At 40.4% G+C, this 21,344-nt stretch overlaps 1 protein-coding gene across 2 annotated transcripts in view; it reads left to right on the forward strand.

Annotated features, from left to right (window-relative positions):
• The first annotated feature begins 118 nt into the window (after nucleotides 1-118).
• CHD1L (chromodomain helicase DNA binding protein 1 like) overlaps nucleotides 119-21,344 on the forward strand; it is a 53,339-nt gene continuing 32,113 nt past the window's right edge. For both annotated transcript variants that reach the window (XR_004254961.1, XM_032212935.1), the window contains exons 1-10: nucleotides 119-599; nucleotides 1,611-1,723; nucleotides 1,835-1,938; nucleotides 2,589-2,703; nucleotides 5,660-5,691; nucleotides 6,077-6,158; nucleotides 6,842-7,004; nucleotides 9,650-9,805; nucleotides 13,448-13,540; nucleotides 15,563-15,659. Coding sequence is in view for 1 of the 2 variants with exons in the window: in XM_032212935.1 (XP_032068826.1) it covers nucleotides 503-599; nucleotides 1,611-1,723; nucleotides 1,835-1,938; nucleotides 2,589-2,703; nucleotides 5,660-5,691; nucleotides 6,077-6,158; nucleotides 6,842-7,004; nucleotides 9,650-9,805; nucleotides 13,448-13,540; nucleotides 15,563-15,659 (1,052 nt within the window). In the remaining variant the exon portion in view is untranslated. The remainder of the gene's footprint in view (nucleotides 600-1,610; nucleotides 1,724-1,834; nucleotides 1,939-2,588; nucleotides 2,704-5,659; nucleotides 5,692-6,076; nucleotides 6,159-6,841; nucleotides 7,005-9,649; nucleotides 9,806-13,447; nucleotides 13,541-15,562; nucleotides 15,660-21,344) is intronic.

Here is a 21,344-nt window from a genome sequence, read left to right on the forward strand (position 1 = left end):
AGGATATACACAATAGAAGTTATCTTTTTCGATTATTTTTACTAAAAATTTACAGCAACTTTAGGCGGGAATCGACCCTTGGGTAGGAAATCTGCTAGAGGACGCGTCGTTGCTCTTGGGGGGGGAAAACCCATAATCTTAATCATATTATATTGTTTCTACATAGGGTTAATTTTAAAATTATTATTCAATAACATTATACTGTATACAAATAGGCATACAGTCTGTCGACTGAGTCCAACAAGAAAACGCCACGCAGAGTAAAAACAATAACGCAGACAAAACATTGAAAGGCCCGTGTGAGCAGCGTCATTGCTCTATAGAATGATGCTGTTTCTAGAACACGCCCAGGTTCCCGCAATAGCCAATTGCGACGCAATGTTCTTTCTAACCAACCAATCCAGATAAGCCTGCCCATTGCTTTCTTCCCGGTAACTGTTTTGGAAACACATAATTGTCCGAAGGAAGAGGGATCGGAGCTGCCTGCTTTGAGGCCTCCGTGATGTCTTGCTTTTTTCAAACTGTTTCTAAAAAATGCACATCCAGAGAGGCAAGCGAAAGTATTATAGAGGAACAATTACGCCAATGGGGGTTGACGGGTAAGTTTCAAGCCATTTTTTCTAAAGATGAAATCCATAAATCAACTTACTTAGGCTCTATTGATAAACTAGTTTGTATTGGGGGCAGCCAGGGAATTGAATTAATTCAACTGGAGCATGTTTTATTTAAAACTACCAAATGCAAAAGATATAAAAAGTAAGCAATGGTAATTAAGTACTGTATATTAAAAACTAGTTTCAGCCATCCCATCACTTGATGGGATTAACCTACAAAATACTTTGGTTCATTGCCTGTTCAAAAAGCCAGGTGGATGCTAAAATATAAGTACCTTGTTAATTCAATATTACCGGTAAGTGGTTCAGATACTTCTGTAGTTTTCCAAATCAAGAATTTACATATTGCTTGTTCAGAGGAAAGAAGATATCTTCTTTAAAATCCTCTATCTTAAAAAATAACAAATATACTGTTAGACTGGCATTCCTATGGATTTAAAAAGTAAGTTCTCTTGAATAGTTATGCTATTCCATAAATTACCTTGTTTGTCCTGCCTTCTTGTAAATTGTAGCTGCTCTCATAGCAATCCTATGAATACAGGAACCAATGTAACAGGTTATATGTGATGTAGTAAAACCATTTAATTTACCAGCTTTAGACTTGCTAGAATTAACTCCCATTGGATATGTTGGCTGAGAATTGTGAAAATAGTAGTGGTAACTTCTTAATGCTTGGGTAATTTGGGTAATTGTGAAATGTATTAAATATGCATTAAAAAGTAATATCTCCAAAAAGATAATTCTATGTTTACACATATCTTGAAATACCAATTAAAATAAGGCACCAGGTTCGAGAAAACTGCTGCACTGTATTTTGCTCCCCTTCTAGAATGGCAGTGAAAATAGCTTGGTTGAAATAAGTTCTAAGAAAATGACGATAACTGCTTTTGTATAATCAAAGTTTAACGTCTAATTCTTTAGATTAATTGTATTTCAAAGAGCCATTTATGTAAGTTAAGAGTTCCTATGCAATAGTTTCTCTTTCTTATTTTTTAGCTATTCATCTGTATCCCTATCAGATAGAAGGTGTAAACTGGATGATAAACTCCTATGAAACTGGGCATGGCTGTATTCTGGGTGATGAAATGGGACTGGGGAAGACTTGCCAGGTATTATTTTGTCTTTCTATTTGAAATGTATGATTTCCTAATTGTCAAAAGAAAAATGAATGTTATTGTATGTAATAAATAAATCCAAAATATGTTTAAAATCTATTTCAGACTATTGGTCTGCTTGTTTTTTTGAGTGGGAAGCTTCAAAAGAAACCTTTTGTGATCATTTGCCCTCTCTCTGTGTTAAACAACTGGAGAGATGAATTAAAAAGGTAAACATTTTAAAAGTTTTTATATTTCTTGAAGCAAGTTTCTGGCAAGTTTCAAATATAATTAGTGTGCCGCCCAGTCAGTTTGGAGTTGAGCAGTGTCTAGATACAGAATTGGCAGCATTATTACAAACTATATGTTATGCCTGTTGATAATCAAAAATCTAGTTTCCAACTAATACATTTTATTAAAAAAAATTATGTAACTCATTTATCAGATGTATAGATGAAGTGCGTGAGTCTATGATGAAGTGAATATATGCTGAAGTGAGCTAAGCTTTTTAACATTTATTAGTTGGAAAAGGTGCTGCCCATACTTCCTCTGATTGTTTTTTAATTGCTCATAAGAAGGAATATAGTAAAATTTGGATTGAGAAACATGCAAAATGAAGTGCAACTCATTTATTTTAAATGCAGTTATCTACAAATTTAGCCATAGCATTCTATTACCTATGTCTGTCTCTATGAGAGAATTATTTTCAGAAATTTGCTATATTAGGAAAAGAGGTAGTTTGCACATAAAATGTCAGGTTTTGTCTCTGGCATCACAGAATAGATAGTGTTAGAATAAGTGAACCAATGCAGTATGTACATTTATAATTCTAATTAGAAGAAAGATATTGATCAAGAGCTCTTTTAAACATTTAAAAAAGGTTTTCTCCGAGCCTTTCCACTGTGATATATTCAGGAAGCAAAGAAGAAAGAGCTGAACTACAACAGGATTTGAAATCAAATCATGGTTTCCACATTTTGCTGACTACTTATGAGGTATATCATTTGTTTTAATTAATATTTTGTGTATGTATATGTGTGTGTGCGCGTGTGTGTGTATGTATGTATGTATGTATGTATGTATGTATATATATATATATATATATATATATATATATATATATATATATATATATATGGGTGTGTGCTTTTTTATTTGTGCTGATAAATAAATAAAGGGAGACTAGTATAGATCTATTTCAAGCTATTTAGCTCTCATCAGCTAGTCATACCCTTACTGGGATATATATATGTTGTATTTGTGCTAATAAATAAATAAATAAAATACAACATCAGAGTGTATACAATATTGTATAAGGCAGGTATCTCTTTAATGACTTTTACACTCTGACGATGTTAGCAGTTGCTAACAAAAGCTAAGTGATAAATATATTTTTAAAGTTCTGGAGATCACAATTGTTTCTTTCATAACTACACCTGGCACTTGCATTTTTAAGACAATTCGCTATATATGTGTGTGTGTGTGTGTTTGTATGTATGTATATGTACAGGATCTTATTTTCTTTTGACCCCCTAAATAAGCGCTTGGCCTTATTTTTGGGGAGGTCTTATTATTTTTGAGGAGCAGGAGACGGCGAGCGTGGTCACCTCATGGCTACTGTTGTATTACAATATTTTCGGGAAGGGCTTATTTTCGGGGGAATAGGGTATAATGTGTATATGTATATAGGTATGTGTATATACGTGTGTGTGTGTAATTGATATATCAATCAAAAATGATTGATTGATTGAGTCTCTATCTCAAGGCCTGTGAATAGGTAGGCTTCTTTGACCTGTTGGAAGTTTTTGTGCTGGAAAGTTTTTTCTCTTCCACACAACTATTACCTATGATTTGAATTATGCAAGTTTAAATTAAAATGCAAAAGGACAACTTTGGTGGAGATACATTGTAAAACATGAAGATCCTGTAGGAGGAAGGGAGCAAATGATTGGCCCATTCTGTCTTCCTAATGGTGATTCTGCTTCCATATATAAAATTATTTTTGCAATACCGTATTTTTTGGAGTATAAGATTCACCTTTTTTCCTCAGAAAAGAGGCTAAAAATCTGGGTGTGTCTTATACACCGAATACAGCATTTTCTGCCTCCCGAAGCCCCGCCCCTTCACAAAAATGGCTGTGTATATCCTTATGGAGGCTTTCTGAGAGCTCCTGGGGGCTAGGGAGGGCAGAAATGAGCAAAAAATTGCCCGTTCCCCCCCCCCCGAAGCAGTACTCTATAAGCCTCCTTAAGGCTATGCGTGCAATTTTTTTGACGAAAAACCGCCCCATTTTCAGGAAAAACAGGCTGTTTTTTTCTCCTTCCCCCCCCACCTCCCTCGGAGCACTCTGCAAGCCCCCCCCCCCAAGGCTATTCATTCCTTAAAAAAAAAAACAGGCCTGTTTTTGCGAAAAACAGACCGGTTTTGTGAGGTTTGCAGAGTGTGCTTTTTTTTTTCTTTTTGGAAAGCTCTTTAATTTATTGATGAAATTAAATTGATCAAGTGCTGTGCCAGCAGAAACAAAGTCTTAGGTGCTGCAGATTGTCAGCGCTTTCCTTCTCCAGCACATGGATAAATACACCTGGAAACATCTACCTACCTACCTACTCTCTCTCCCTACCTATCTACTGTATTTCTCTCTCTCATCTGTATCTATTTCTCTCTCTCTATTCCTCTACATACCTACTTACCTACCTACACTTTCTATCCCTACCTACCTACTGTATTTCTCTCTCCCTCTATCTACCTACCTACCTACCTACCTACCTATTCTCTCCTTACCTATCTACTGCATTTCTCTCTATCTCTTTCTATTTCTCTCTCTATCCCTCTACCTAGCTGCCTATCTGTTGTGACTCAGCAGAAGTTTGCTGTGAGTTGAGTCGGGATGCAGGAATAACAATGCAGCTGGGGCTCGTTGGTGTGGTCTTCTGGAGATAAAAGGACTGATGGTGCCACGCCCTGGTTGCAGAAGTCAACGTTCACTCTTCGTTCGTGGTTCGTCGTTCGTTTATGGAGAATTCAGTTCCGTTACTGTAGTTTGTGAGACACTTGTATAAGTGATTTTGCTTCTTGAAAACTTGGTTCTGTAAGAGTTTTGTTTCTGCATTCTGCTGCGTAACCCTTTTTTGCAAGAGACTTTATCTATGTTTATTTTGGGCTCGCAGCCAGCGTGAGCCGAGACTGATAAAGTTATTTCCTTTTAAATCTGTCTGACTGTCATCTGTGAACGAGTGAAGCAGGGGGGTCAGAACACCTACCTACACTCTCTCTCTACCTACCTACCTACCTACTGTTTTTCTCTGTGTCTCTATCTCTCTATTTCTCTCTCTATATCCCTTTATCTGCCTACCTAACTACTCTACCTACCTACTGTATTTCTCTCTTTCTCTCCCTCTCCATCCCTCTATCTACCTACGTACTTTTTTAAAAAAAATTGCCTCTTCAAAACCTTGGTGTGTCTTATACTCCGAAAAATATTGTAGTTTCTCTGAAAATTAAACTTGTCCTCGATTGAAATTATTCTGTAGAGTCTTTTTCCTGCACTCACTCATTAAGGTCTGATAAATTGTTTTATTTTTATATTCATCTAATTAAGGCCAGATGTACAAGTAGATTGATGGAAAGGAAAAGCGCTGTATATCCTTTTTCCAGTATAACAGAAATAGGTGGATGTGAAAAAATCCAAATATTTAGAAAGGTAGATTATGAGCTTGTTGAAACCAGATTATAGAATATCTATGGGTTATTAATTTTAGTTTGCTCAACTTAAACCTTTCCTAAAAAATTCTTCAAGAATCTTTCAGTTGGCTATGCTTTAAACTAAACTTTAAAATAACTATCTGGTTTCTAATCTAGCCAGCAGTGGTTTAAATATGCAACCATCCTTTTCTTTAAAACAAACATATAAACTTACAGTATAAACAAAACTTTTATTTCTCTTGCTTACAGATGTGCCTCAAAGATGCAGCTTTTCTAAAACGGTGAGGACATCGAATACAAATATCATGTTTTCAACACAAAAGCTTTTTGGACCTTGGAGTTGTTTTCGTTTTTAGAATGAAGCCTGTTCTTACAAATGTTGTCTCCTTTTTGTGCTTTTACCTATTTAAATCAGTTAGTGGGCAGAAAGGAAGACAGTGGTAATTATTTGCATTAGTAGGTGCGCATTAATGTAACACCTAAGAAATTTAAAGAGAGATGACCAAGGGGAAAGAAACCGTATACAGTATTTCTCAAGGTCTCTAATTCTGAGCTACTATGTAAAAACTTAATATCTTAAACCTTAATAAATCTCAGTTCCTATATGTGAGTAAATTAAGCAAATAATAGATCTGACTGCATCATATTTCTGGTCTTTATGTTTAGTTTTAACTGGACTTGCCTTGTTGTGGATGAAGCTCAGAGATTGAAGAATCAGGATTCATTACTTCATAAAGCACTATCTGAGGTAAAATAATAGTACATTTTCTTTTGTTCAAATGTTAGAGGATGAATATTTCCTAAGTGCCTTCTTAGTCATTTGAGGAGATTTCAGTTTCTTGGTTATCTTTAAGGGTTCAACTAAGTAATATGTTTCTAGTTTGATGTGAGGAGGCATCCAATTTGAGTCTTAAGATAAATTATTGGCACTTTTATTCTTCAATAAGAATAATGTTGCTTCAAAAGAAGCAACATTAATATTAACTTTAAAATACTCAGTTTAACTCTGGAATAAAAACACAATTTTCTCAGAAGACACAAATTTTCCAACTTTACTAAAAAGGGAATGGATCCTAACCTCTAATTCCAAAATAATATTGCAAAGTTCCGAATCATGTCCCCGCATCACTTCCCATCACCCTATATCAATTGACTTGCATGTGTGGGTCTAATAGTTATGTATAATGAATCAAATTCTTCCCTTCAGCAGTGTCTAAACTATACACAGAGATAAATTTTATTTTGATCACTAAGCAATAAAAATATATTTGGTAAATACAAAGGAAAATTAACTGTAACGTCAATTGGTGACCATTTGTAGCTAAAGGTTGCACATAATATAATAGAATTTTGCTATTTTTAAATAGATTTATCCCTGATTGTTGAACAAATAATGCAAAAAAAAATGCTAAACTATAGGACATATTTTAGTATTCAACAGATTTCCGTCTCCTGCTGACTGGTACTCCAATTCAGAACAATCTTCAAGAGTTATATTCCATGCTTACTTTTATTGAACCAGTTATATTTCCCAAGGAACTGGTAGATGAATTTGTTTGCCATTACCATGAAATTGAAAAAGACACTGAAAAAGGCAAGTAGAAAGTTGAGATTCATTGCAGAATGTGAACAGTTAGGATTCGGGCTTCTTTTTTGATCATGCTATTGTTATTAAAGGAATGTGTATAGCCTGCTCTTGAACCAAAAACACTCCTATTTTTAATTAAGAATTCAGTCTCTTATGATATCATGGACCTCATCTTTTTGCTGTTTCTTTTTTCATTAATGTTATAAGAGATGTATATATTCTTAGTGTGTTTTTTCACTTTTTAACTTACGCAGCTATATACAACTGTATACAGTTGCTGCCCTGGGGAAATGCAAAGTCTCGTAGGTAAATTTATTTTTAAGTACAGATAATCCTCATTTAATGACAGAAGTTGGCATTGAATACTTTGTTACTAAGCAATATGGTCCTAAAGCAAAAAAAAACAACGTGTAACTATGCTGACTTAACTGCAATTCTGGTTGCAATTATTAAGCAAATTATGCAGAGTCATTAAAGACAATATCATGTGACCACAACTTGTGACTTCCTGCGGACTCCCATATTGACTTTGATTACTGGAAACCAGCAGTGAAGGTCACAAATGGTAATCACGCAACCATTACACATTGCAAGTGTTGTAATTTCAATCACGATTGTGGGGACATGTTGACCACTGCAATTTTGAGGACTGGCTGTAAGCTTCATTGTTCAGTAGTCATAATTTAGTATGGTCCCAAGAACCACTTATATAATTTTAAGATTTTTCTAAAAGGTACTGAATTTGGTGCATCTGTGAGGAAAAGAGTTCAGTCTCCAGTAAGGTTATAGATCATTATTGCATGCATAATTAGTGCCTGGAATTTAAATGACACATTGAATATGTTTTAATATGACACATGTATTGCCATAGCAACATGCATTGTTCCCCATGCAACAGCTTTCCTCAGTCTTATGTCATGCTGCTGAATCATGGAATTCTTAAATTGACAAGTTGAAATTAGGGAGATTTGTACTTGTTAATTTTGGTAACTTTAGCCATATTAATTTTAGTGGGTTTATCCTTAAATGAGACTACTATAGTTTTCAATTGCACCAATTACAGCAACTAGTTATATATTTGCTATATGAAGCTCTTTTTTAAAGTATCAAATTACATAATCTCATTTGTTAAGGTCAGTAACCATTAAATGAATAAACTAAAATCCAAAATAGTCAATTACCTGTAATACTCATGTAATCAAACACAACATTACTCAGGAGATGTAGTCAAACTAGCTAAAACTTGCCTTATACTGGCATTGTATTCTGAAATATGAAATGTAGAACATATAAAAGATAAATACATAGAACGCATTATTGTAATACTGGTGCCCTGATTTGTTAATTTAATTATGTGTTATGACAGTCTTATATACTGTACATCTCTTTCATTTACTATACATCTCTCGCTTGTCTTTTTGAGTCAATTGAATAGACTGATTGTGGGTGATTGATGGCTTATTTGAAATGGTCAGGACTTTCGCCTTCTACTTCAAATTGGGAAATTGTTTCTCGCAACGTTTCTTAAATATCTCTACTAGAATTCATTAAGATATGTGTGTTACATAGATCCACTTTTAGTTAGTTTCTGTTACTTGAAACTGTAGGAAGATTTACAAGTTCTCCAGTGTGCTGCTTAGAAAATCCAAAGAAATGGGTTAATATCAGTCTGCTTGCCTAGAGATTGAATTGAATAAACGTGACCACGCCTCCCTTTTCACTTGGCTCCTCAGTTTTTTCTATTCAGTCTGCCTGAAGAGACGTAATCACATTTTCTCCTATACCTTGTGAGTCATTCCTTTGGATTTTCCTTGCTAGTAGGTATTGTTATTTCCTTTATTTTAGTCAGCATTACGTATGTTATTGTTGTGTAAACTGCTTTCGGCGGAGCACTGGTTTTCCCGCCAGTTGAACTGCTGCCGAGGTTGCCTCATTCCGGGCGAATGTGCGTGCGTCAAGGCTTTTCTGCCCGATTGCTCAGCTAGCCGTAATGGATAGCCGCTTGTATCTGAGGGCCGTGAGCTTCGGTGCATTGGCTCGAGACCCTCTTTTTGCACTTGGAGACTTGGTTCGCCATCCTCCCACCGCTGCCTGTTTCTCCAGCTAAAATGCACGGAGCCGCCATTTTGGATGGCGCTTTGAATTTCACGGGCGGCACCAAGGCTGCTGGGATGGAGACTGGATGTCTGGCAATTGGGAGCCGTTAGGCTTGGTGCCAATTGAGATCTGGAACAGCACCGGCCAAATTGAGTGCCCCAAGCCTCATTGCGAGTTGGCTTGTGAGACAAGCAGCAGCGTGATTGCAAGCTGGCTGTATTTCCTCACTGCAAGTGATCCAAATTGAACTGATTCTTGGCGCCTTTCCTCTGGTGACTACATATCACCCTTGAGTTGCCAAGATCGCAGGTTTTGGAAGGTTTCCCCTGTTTTCCCCTCGTTCACTTCGGGTGCATAGAGAACGACCGTTCAGGTAAGTACAACAGGTTTTTTCCTACACATATACACCCAAAGCATTAACCATCTAAACGATGAAGTGATTGTAAATTAAGGGGTAGATCCCTTAGATCCTGTTAGATTTCCTTCAGTTATAAGAACCATAACTCGTCCACCTCTTCTTTACATTTAACTGGATATTTCTGTTTCTGTTTAAGTCAAAGAACTTCACAGTCTGTTGCAGCCTTTGTTGCTCAGGAGAGTGAAGGCCGAAGTTTCAGAAGAAATTCCAAAGAAGGTAGAAGTGGTTCTCTACCATGGAATGTCAGCACTGCAGAAAAAACTTTATAAGGCTCTTCTTGTGAAAGATCTAGGTAAAAAGAAAACTAATAAATTTTGGCATTGGCCATCAAGTCAGATAATAATTTGATTGGTAAATTGAGACAGGAAGTTTTAAGGCTGAATCATATTTTGAATAGAACCCTTCAAATAATGAAAACTTAGTTATCAAATCCCATTTATTTCAATGTATATACTATTCAATTTTTTAATTACATTTTTGCCTTAGTGGGACATATTTATGATTTTACTCCATATTAAGGCTATGCTTGGTTATGCTATGAAGGAAAAAGTAAACCCCAATCATTAGTTGGTTTTTCTTACATTTCTTACACTTCTATCCCTAGCAATTGTGAGGATTTTACTAGTTGATTGAATTGGTACTTGAACTTTCTATCATTGATATACAGTAAAAGGCAGTATTCCTTAAAAAAGGCAGTAGTTTTTTCTTCTTTCTCCCTTCCAGAGAATTTTACCTAGTAATAGTTGTATCCCGTTTTTTCTGTTCATGAAGTTTTGAATTTTTCAGCTAGATATGTTTTCTCATTTTAGAATTAATATGATTTGCACTTCATTTTGACTTGGGTAGTTTCTAATATTAGTATGTAAAATATAGTCATTGTCAATGGTAGGATTCAGCCAGTTCGCACTGGTTTAACCAAACAGGTTGTTAACTTTTTGCGGGGTTTGGCAAACCGGCTGATCCCACCACTGGCTGGGCCCTCCCCTCCCAGTCACACTTCGCCTAGCCTGAGAAGGTAAGGCCGACGGTGGGGGGGGGGGAGAGACTCATTCTGAGTGAGGCTGGAAATCTCCACCATAGAGGGTAGTACAAGAAGTGGTGCAAGGAGTAGTGCAGCCCTCGCCGGCCGGAGTGAGGTAATGGCACTGTTGTGGCAAGGTGGGGTGGTGCAGGTGGTTGAAGCAGCGGTGGCGATGGTCGGAGCATTAGTGCGGGAGCGAAGCGCTCCTGTACTTGCCTTTGAGCAGCAACAACATTTCTCCTTCATCGTGATACATTTGCGCTCAAGGAAGCCCTCAGCTCCTGCTACTTTGGGCTTGGAGCTGTAAGCCACATCCGGGGAAACACTGTGGCAAAGAGAAGTGGCCATGTCTGATTCTCCAGCACCTCATCTCTTGCTGACTCTCGTTGCCCGACAGTCAGTGTTTTTAAAAAGATTTTTGCAGCAGGAAATGGCAGGCAGCTACTTCCGCTCTTTTTTGCTGCAGCTGGGCATGCTCAGTCACTCAGGGAGATGTGCGACCTGCTTTCCGCCCCAAGACACTGGCCTGCCACATTCACCACCACTGCCTCATGGCCTGCTTGCTGACCCAACCCGCTCCATCACCACTGCTGTTGGTGCCTCATGGCCGACGTGGCCTGCCTGCTGCTCTTGAACCACCTTGTATAGCACAGTGAAATTTAGCATGCTTCACAATGGGGAGACAGGTTCCCCTCCTGGAGCTCATTACGATGCAGAGCCACAATACAAACCTGCCCCATTCACCCCTGGCAACAGCAGCAGTGGCGGGCCAGGTCAGCAGGTAAGCCATTTTTTAAAATCTTTTTAAAAACCTGACTGTTGGGCAGCGAGACCCAGCAAGAGATGAGGTGCCAGAGAATCAGACCCAGCAATTCGCCACAGTGCTTCCCAGACGCAAGCCCAAAACTGCAGGAGGCAAGGGCTGCCTTCAGTGCAAATGTATCACGACAAAGGCAAAATGCTGTTGCTGTACAAAGGCAAGTACAGAGGCATTTCGCTGCCGCACTAAGGCTCCAGCCATCGCCACTGTCGCTTCAGACTGCATGCACCGCCCCACCTTGCCGTGAGTGACGTCAAGTTGGCCATGCCCATTCAGTCACATAACACACACCCCAGCCACGCCTACCCAGCCAGTCATTAGGGAGAACTGGTTGTTAAATTAACATGTGTGTAGATACATGTATACGGTGAATGAATTAACCCTGATTCAGCAAGAATTAATCCTGATTCAGCCTTATAGAAAAGTTTCATTTTCTATAACATGGCTATGAAGCTATTCCTAGTCCTCTGCTTATGACAATTCCTCTCTTTTAGCCTTGCCCCAGAAATCTATTGTTTAAAATGGTTCTCCAATATTTTATCCATTGTATTTCAGTAATATTGATTCTTTTCATGCACTCATCCTTTTTCTAAATTACTCTGGGGTATTTAACAGTTGGTGTCTTTTTTGTCAACACTGTCTTATCCATGCATTGGACCATTCAGGTATAAATATGGAGCTAGTGCTATGGTTGGAACGATTAACATTCCTGAAAATGCCAATAAGAATTCCAGTCTTAATTACTTATTTCTATGTAATCATGTGTTACAACTGCTGTTTTCTTCTTCATTAGAACTGCAAACTTTGATACTTGCAGACAAGTTATATTCAGCATAGTTGTCACAAATTGTCAAAGCATCTGTCAAGGATACGTATCTCCTGGCCCTGCAGCTCACCTATGTAGAGGACTGTGATTCTGCTAGTTTGTAAGAGAAGTTACTGAAAAGCAAACAAATGCTAATATGGGCTAGTATAATTTGGATGCTAGTTAAATGAATCCCAGAATCCTAACAGTCTTGACATTGTTTATTTATTTGAACATTCCTTGAAATTGCAAGAAAGGATGGCCACAAATGTTGTAAGAAGGTGCATTTCTTAGGGAGATGAGGAGTTTTAAAACAGTATTTGCTGAAAGCTACTAAAAACCATTATCACTTAACATAGTTCTTATGAACATCTTGTCTATACATTACCATATTTTTTCGGAGTAAAAGGCGCACCTTTCCCCCCCAAAAAAGAGGGTGAAAATCTGGGTGCATCTTATACACTGAATACAGCTTTTTTTGCCTCCCAAAACCCTGCCCCGCGCATACAGTTTTTCACAAAAATGGACACACAGAGGGTTTGGGAGGCCTGCAAAGTGCTCCTGGGGGCTGGGGAGGGCAAAAACTAGCAAAAATTGGGCCCATTTTTCACAAAAACGGGTCTGTTTTTGCCCTTCCAAGCCCCAGGAGCACTCTAGGCCTTCCAAATTTTCTGCACGCGCTGTTTTGTGCGAAAAACAGGCCTGTTCTTTGCCTCCCAAGTGTCACATTTTTGCCCTCCCTGGGCCCGAGGAGCACTTTGCAGGCCTCTCAAACTCTCTGCGTACCCTTTTTCACAAAGATTGAGGCATGCAGAGGGCTTGGGAGGCCTGCAGAGTGCTCCTGGGAGCAAAAACCTTTTTTAAAATTTACCTCTTCAAAATCTTGGTGCGTCTTATAGTCCAAAAAATACAGTAGTTAGTTTTTATATTTAGATCATCTTGTCAGATTGTATAATGGTGTCTGTCAAAGATTGCTCATCTCTGCAGTAAATGACCAAAAGACTGATATGAAATTAGAACTGTTAGAACTTTCAACTTCAGGATTTTGGTATCACAGTGCACTGTCTGGCATTTAATGTAATTGGTCATAAGAAAATAATATATTTTAAAACTTTAAGGACCTTTAACAATTGTTAGCAATGCCTTTTTTTGCTGTTTCTACTAAAGCATAGATATTGAAAATACTATAATGTTGAATTTTAATTAAAATGTTCTTTACCTGCTATGTGATTAAGTCTTGATATCTAAATGTATCAACAAAGCAGCAGTTGTCTCTCATTTTTTTCAGATGCATTTGAAAATGAGTCGGGAAAGAAAGCTAACATCCAAAATGTGTTGATTCAACTACGAAAATGTGTAGCTCACCCATATCTATTCATTGGTAAGAATTTTGAACTTGACCTTAAGTGAGGTAGACATAACAATTCTTTTAGTAGACTAAGCAGATCCTATATCTCAGTCAAATAGAAGAAGGAAGAGACGCACTGACTTCAATCTTAACAGTTGTTCTGATTATCTATCTTGTTTATTATTATTATTCGGCTGAGTTATATGAGGGATGCCTTCAAGTCACTAGTAACTGCCTGCAGTTTTCTTGGAAAGATTTTCCAGAAGTGATTTGCCGTTCTTAGGACTGGAAGAGAGTGATTGGGCCAAAATCACCCAGCTGGCTTTATGCTTAAGGTGGAACTAGAACTCATGGTGCCCCAGTTTCTAGCCTGATGCCTTAACCATTACCTTAAACTGGCGCTCTTATCAATAAGGATATAATTATATTATCTAAGGATCAGGCTACTTCAGCTGACTGGTAGGTGCAGTTTGGCAGTTCAAATCTCACTGGCTTAAGGTTGACTCAGCCTTCCATCCTTCCGAGGTGGGTAAAATGAGGACCCAGATTATTGGGGGCAATATGCTGACTCTATAAACCTCTTACAGCACTAAGCACTAAGTAAAAGCACTATGACGGGGTCTAAGTCTAAGTGCTATTGCTATCACAAAAAACTCTTTAACTGAGGACTGACCTAACAAGAAAGGATTAACTCCAGCCCTCCAAGTCAGAAACAAGAACAAACTTTTCAATTTACATCCCCCCTCCAAAAAAAGGACTAAGGGGTTTTCCCTCTTAGCTCCATTTGGGCCAAGCAGGATGTTGATTGCATTTGTTCTTAGGACAATGAAATTCAAGGATCACTTTGTTGGCACTGGGTTTCATTTCTATATTGAGGACTAATCTGAAGATTCCATTTCCAGTTGTTTTCACAGAAATTACTAAGAAGAAATGGGCTGATCTAACTAACTATAAGACCCTTCCCTCAGTATAGTAATCTTGCCAATACTACTATATACAGTATAATTCCTATATTATTTTGTAGAAGAAAAAAAATTCCTTTGTGATTAGAAGGGGTGAAATTGACACTTTTCCTTTTTTTTGTTTAATAATAGCCAGAATGGTACAAAATCTAAGATCATTTTGAGTAGTTCTAGAAAGCATTTTCAATTGTTTAGGATCAGATGTTTTTTTCTAGACCATGAAAAAGTTAATTACAATATGTAGTTTCTTCTGCAGATTAAAAAAGGATTTCCTGTTACTGGTCCTTACATTGAGCTTAATATAAGCAATTTTAAATATTTCTTGCAAATCTGTTTTTTTAAATTAAAGTACCATTTAAGTAAACATTTAAGTAAGTATCCTGAATGCATCTTTAAAGGTCCAGACAAATATACAGCATTAGATTTTAAGGATAAGCAGTAGTTATTAATTTTCTTCTTAACTTACTGCAAAGCAATGGCATTGTGGTTTTAAATTTCCTCAGATTGTTTGAAATAATTATCTCTTGTTCTTTTTGGTGGCCTCATCTTCTTGTAATTCTAGTTTTTTTTTCTTCATGGGAATAAACTATACATGAAGTGGCCTTGAGTGACTTTGATTGTGCTCTCTTCTCTTTCTCTAGATTTTCTTTCTCGGGCATACTATTTCCTAGTATTTTAACAAATGGCTTAGAATATCTAAACCTGAGAGAAACGAATGTTACAGTGGATGCAGTATTATTTCTAATTTTACCTTGAGGTTGTGTATTTTGTAGAAATTTTGTGTTTTATTACTTTTTTATTATTTCTTGGCATAACATTTACATTTGAGTAAAAGCTATACTTAACAATGCTATGATTCAGTTCAAAATCTGCCCTCAAGTTAGCTCTAGAACAAAGCAAATGTACTTTCAGCTCTCTGCTGGTACTCTCAGGTCATATGTAAGCCTATTCTAATATGTGAAAGGGATTAATCAGGACAATATACCCACGTCCCTTCTGTTTGTTTGGAATCACTGCTGTACTTTCTGTTACAATGCATATTTAGAAACAATTTTTAATAGAGGTATTTCATAATAATTAATTTTCTTTCTAGGTGTTGAACCAGAGCCCTTTGTCATTGGAGATCATCTCATTGAAGCCAGTGGTAAACTGCACTTGTTGGATAAACTTCTTTATTTTCTGTATGATGGGTATGTTTTATAGTTTCTATGAAGTGGGACTTTTTAAAACTTAAGCAATAGCATTTGAGAAAAAAACTAATTAATGTGAGGGCATGATTTAGCACAAGAACAATTTTAGAAAAAGATAGAGACTTTCAAAGATATGATTTGAAGAAAACATATTGGAAATGTTTTCTTACCTTAATGAAAAATGTACATGCATTATTAAGTCATTCTATTGGAATCAGGGCTTTGGAATTCTTTTGGGTTTTGCTCAATTTTGCCAATGACCAAAATATTCCAGTAATATTTCCTAGCACTTTCAGTTTATTCAAAGAAGGAATGGAATTGTATTTCCTCTTCTAAAGTGTTGAAAATGGGTGGGGTGGGCTGACCTTTCCATTACATGTCAGGCTGGGGTTGGGGTGGGGGCTAGGTAGGAAGGGCAATGTATTGCTTTGTGTCATGTCATATTTCTGGTCCTGTATATTAGAATGGGGTGGGGAGTGGAACAGAACAGAACTGGAGGGGACCTTGGAGGTCTTCTAGTCCAGCCCCCTGTTCAAGCAGGAGTACTTATACCATTTTGGATAAGTAACTGTCTAGACCAGGAGTGTCAAACTCACGTCGTCATAGCAATGTCATGTGGCGTATCTGGACTTTTCCGCCTTCGCTAAACCGGATGTGGCCAGGACATGATGCATCTGGTCTGCGGGCTGGGAGTTCGAAAGCCCTCGTCTAGACTCTTCTTAAAAACCTCCAGTGATGGAGCGTCCATGATTTATGTAGGCAAGTTGTTCCACTGGTTAATTGCCATTGTTAGGAAGTTTTTCCTTAATTCCAGGTTGATTCTCTTTATTAGTTTCCAACCATTGTTTCATGTCCTGCCCTCTGGTGCTTTGCAGAATAATTTAACCACCTCTTCTTCATGGCAAACCCTCAAATACAGAAATACTGCTATCATGTCACCCCTAATTCTGTTTTTCTTTAGACTAGCCAGACCCAAAATCTGCAGCCGCTCTTCATATATTTTAGTCTCCAGGCTTTTGATCATCTTACAGTAGTTTCTCTTCTCTGAACATTTTCCAAAGTCTCAACATTTTTTTTTGTAGTATGGTGATCAAAATTGGTTGCGATATTCCAGGTGTGATCTTACTAGGGTTTTGTAAAGCAGTACTAATACTTCATGTGATCTTGATTCTATGCCTGTGTTTATACAACCCAGGATTGTACTAGCTTTTTTGGCAGCTGCTGCACACGGCTGGCGCATATTCAAGTGATCATCTGCTAGGACTCTCAGGTTTGCCTGTGCGCTGCTTGGAGAGCAATAGCAATAGCAGTTAGACTTATATACTGCTTCATAGGGTTTTCAGCCTTCTCTAAGCGGTTTACAGAGTCAGCATATCGCCCCCACAGTCTGGGTACTCATTTCACCCACCTCGGAAGGATGGAAGGCTGAGTCAACCTTGAGCCGGTGAGATTAGAACCGCTGAACTGCAGATAACAGTCAGCTGAAGTGGCCTGCAGTACTGCACCCTAACCACTGCGCCACCTCGGCTCTTGCAGAGTCCAAGCATGGGTTAAATTAGTCTGGTTGCCCAAAGACTGAGTTCAAATTCTTTGGCCATGCCTCCTGCTCCTCCTTAAGGCCAGATTTTTAACTCAGTCTGGCCTATTCAGGATGAATTTTAATAAGCTCCAGCTGGTTTTTAATTAATTCAGCTTTTTGTGCACAGGTTTCTTATTTTGGTTTATTGTTTTTTCTTGTGTACCTTTCTTGTTTCAAGATTTTGTTGGAATGAATCCTTTGTTTTTCCCTGTATTGACTACCAAGGTGAGAGTGTGGGGAGCAAGCTAGTGGGAGGTGATTGCCTTCCGTGTCACTAGGATCGGAGGCTTGGCGCTCGAGTAAGCTGCTTTGGGAGGAAATGCCACAGACCGTTTCCCTGGGCTTGATTTTAAAAGTGTCGGCTCGGGAGAGGTTTTTTTTGTGGCAAATGCGGTGACGGCCGCCATCTTGAATCACCCGCTCCTCTGTTTCACCTCGCGGCAACCTTGCAAGCCTCCGCTTCGTGCGTGTTTGGCGCCACCAGTCTGAACAGCTCGGCTCCAGGAGGATCGCCACCGGGTGGTGTGTAGCTGTTGTCCTGATCACCACATGCTACCACCTAAAGCCCTTAAGGCTGATTCAGGTGGCCTCATTGTTTTGCCACCACATGGTCATTTTCCAGATCCTCCACCCCTCCACTGGAATCTACTGCACAGCCTCAGCCGCCCGGAGCAGATGCTCCTAATCCCAGGGACAGCATGTTCAAGAAACAGGCTCCGGCCCAGGAGTGGGCCCGTGGTGCAACTCCAGCAGTTCGCCGACCAATGGGAACTCACCACGTTGGACACTTGGGTCCTACAGATGGTGAGGCAGGGCCTCGCCCTCAAGTTCATTTCCCTTCCCCCGAGGAACTTTGTTTGCTACCCCACTCCCACTTATCCAACCAAGAGGGTGTTCATGCAAACAGAGATTCAGCATCTCCTGGACATCAATACCATAGAGCCAGTAGCAGAGGATCAGGAGCGGAGGGGATTTTACTCCATCCTATTCCTGGTGCAAAGAGCTTGAGGGGGTGGCAGGCAATATTAGACCCAAAGAACCTCAATTACTACATCATGTATAGGAGGTTCAAAATGCAGTCCCTGCAAACCATCCTTGCAGGGATAAGGCACGGGGATCTACTCACATCGGTAGATCTAAAGGAGGCCACACATACCAATTCAGTCTCATCATCGAAGGTTCCTGAAGTTCTTGTACGGGAGCCGACATTACAAATACAGGGCCATGCCCTTCAGTCTGTCTTCAGGACCCAGGGCCTTCACCAAAATTCTCTTGGTTGTGGCAGCAAGCCTCAGAAGGAGGCCTGTTTGACTAGACAGTTTCCTGTTCGACATCTTAGTTCAATTGTTGTCCAGGGAACAGGTGGTCCATGACGTCCACACCACCATGAGAAGCCTCCAGGTGCACAGGTTCTCTGTAAACCTGGAGAAGGGCCATTTGTAACCAATCACCAGGCTCCTACAACTAGGGGCAGAGATAGACACCCTAGCCTGCAAGGTTCATCTATTGCAGGAAAGGTTAGACAACCTAAGGACCCTTGTTCTCAAGGTTCAGGGAGCACGGCAGGTGCCAGTCATTTGTCTGTCCCAGCTATTGGCAAGATGATATCCTGCATATCCATGGTTCCCTGGGCAAGGATCCATGCAAGGGCACTCCAGTGGCTCTTGTTACCACACCAAAGAGCCAACAGGAGCAGCTCCCCAGCATTAGTTCGGCTCCCCCTGAAGGTGAGGCACTCCCTGTGGTGGTGGCTATCTCCGGCTGTCAAAAAAGGCCTCCTGTTCAAGGAACTGGAGCGACTGGTGGTGACTACAGATGCAAGCCAGTCCGGCTGGGGCACTCACTTCAACAATCAGGTGACGTAGGGCAGGTGGCAGGCAACATCAACTGGCCGGAGCTGAGAGCAACAAGACTCGCCCTTCGCCATTTCAGACAGGACATTCAGCACAACCACATCCTGTTGTTTTTTTTAATATAATTTTTATTAATTTAAAATATAATTTTTATTAACGCACAACCACATCCTGTTGATGATGGACAATGTGGCCATCAAGGCCCACATCAACCACCAAGGGGGGACGCGCTCATATTCCCTCATGGCAGAGGCAGAGGCCCTGGGCAGGTGGGTGGAGCAACATCTTCAGTCAATTCGGGTAGACCACATCTTGGGAGTGGATAAGCGGACTGGCTGAGCAGGACCACCATAGACAATTCGGAGTGGCGCCTGCATCCGGACCTATTTCAACTGACCCAGAGGTTCGGGATTCCAACAGTCGATCTGTTTGCCAGTCAGGAGAACACGCAGCTTCCCCGCTTCTTCTCTCACTTTCATTCTCCCCTGGCGGAAGGTGGCCGCCAGACTATTGTACACCTTCCTGCCTCTGTTTCCAAGATCATCGCCGAAGGAGCAGAAGTTCTCTTGGTGGCCCCTCATTAGCCCAGAAGATCCTGGTATGCCGATCTTGTCAGTCTTTTGGTGGTGAATCCCTGGCACATCCCTCAGGATCAGGTCTCCCTTAGCCGGGGGCCATTGTCCATCCAGACCCATGGTGGCTGCAGATGGCCGTCTGGCACTTGAAGGGGGCCTCCTGAGGAGGGACAACTTTTCGGCCAAGGTGATCCAAACTATCCAGGCAACCAGGAGGCCCTCAACCATCAGACTCTACGATTCGACTTGGGCGACCTTTGCCACCTGGTACTCATTCCCGTGCCCTTGACCCGGTCATTGCCTCAGTGCCATCGTCTTGGACTTCCTGCAGGAGGGCCTGGACAAGGGTCTTGCCCCGAACACCCTCTGGTGTCAGTTGGCAGCACTGTCTACCCTCTGGGCAGGGCATCCATCCCAGATCCTCAGCAAGCTGCCAAGGGTATGTACCTTCATCAAGGGCGCCTCAAACCTCCGACCTCCGGTGGTTCATCATTACCCTATGTGGCAGCTCTCTGTGGTTCTACAGGCCCTGACTTGTCCTTTCGAACCGCTCAGTTCTGTTAGCCTCAGACATCTGACTCTTAAGACAGTTTTCCTCATTGCCATCACTTCGGCAAGGAGGATATCGGAGTTGGTGGCGCTCTCCGTTCAGGACGATTTATGCATTATTCATCCTGACAGGGTCGTTCTCCGCTTGGGCCCCTTGTTTATTCCCAAAATTAGCACTTGGTTTCACAGAACGCAGGAGGTTATTTTGCCGGACTTTTGCCCGCGACCCAGGCATCCCAGAGAACGTACCTGGCATACACTAGACATGCAATGGGCTTTGTGCAGATATCTGAAGAGGACTATGGAGTTCCGCAGGTCTGAGGCATTGTTCGTCTCATTTCAGCCGGGGTCGATGGGGCGGAAGGTGACATCATCCACCATTGGCAGGTGACTGAGGGCCTGCATCGCCCTGGCATATGACCACCAGTCCAGGGCAGTTCCACGCAACATCACTGCCCACTCCATGTTGAGTGCTTCCACAATGGCAGTTCGGGCGACTCAGGCGACAATAGAGGATATTTGCAGGGTGGCGACTTCGTTGTCACCATCTCCGTTTGTCCGGAACTGTAATTTGGACACCTATGCCTTGGCCGAGGCTTTGTTTGGCAGACGGGCGCTGCAGCAAGTTTATTCTGCGTCCGAACCATTGGCCTCATCTTCTATCCACTCTGGGGACAGTTAATTTGGATATGTCCCATGCTTGGACTCTCCAAGCAGCACACAGAAAAATGACCATTGGCTTACCTGAAGGCTCTTTTTCTGTGCGCTGCGGGACAGTCCAACCCCGCCCAGATATCGTGCGGGCCCAGGGTTCAGGAACACCAGACAATCTCCACGCCATCTCATCGCATCTTCCAGTTCCAGGCATCGTTAAAAATCTGGCCTTAAGGAAGAGCAGGAGACGTGGCCAAAGAATCTGAACTCAGTCCTTAGGCAACCAGACTAATTTAACCCATGCTTGGACTCTCCTGCAGCACACAGAAAAAGACCCTTCAGGTAAGCCAATGGTCAGTCTCTGTCACAGTTACTGTTTTTGAGCCAGGCCTTGCCGAATCTTTACTTATACTTTTGATTTTTCCTGCCTAAATGTAAAGCTTTGCTTTTCTCCACATATTAATTACTATATTAA

The sequence above is a fragment of the Thamnophis elegans genome, chromosome 3 (genome assembly GCF_009769535.1).
Source record: "Thamnophis elegans isolate rThaEle1 chromosome 3, rThaEle1.pri, whole genome shotgun sequence".
Lineage (NCBI taxonomy): Eukaryota > Metazoa > Chordata > Lepidosauria > Squamata > Colubridae > Thamnophis > Thamnophis elegans.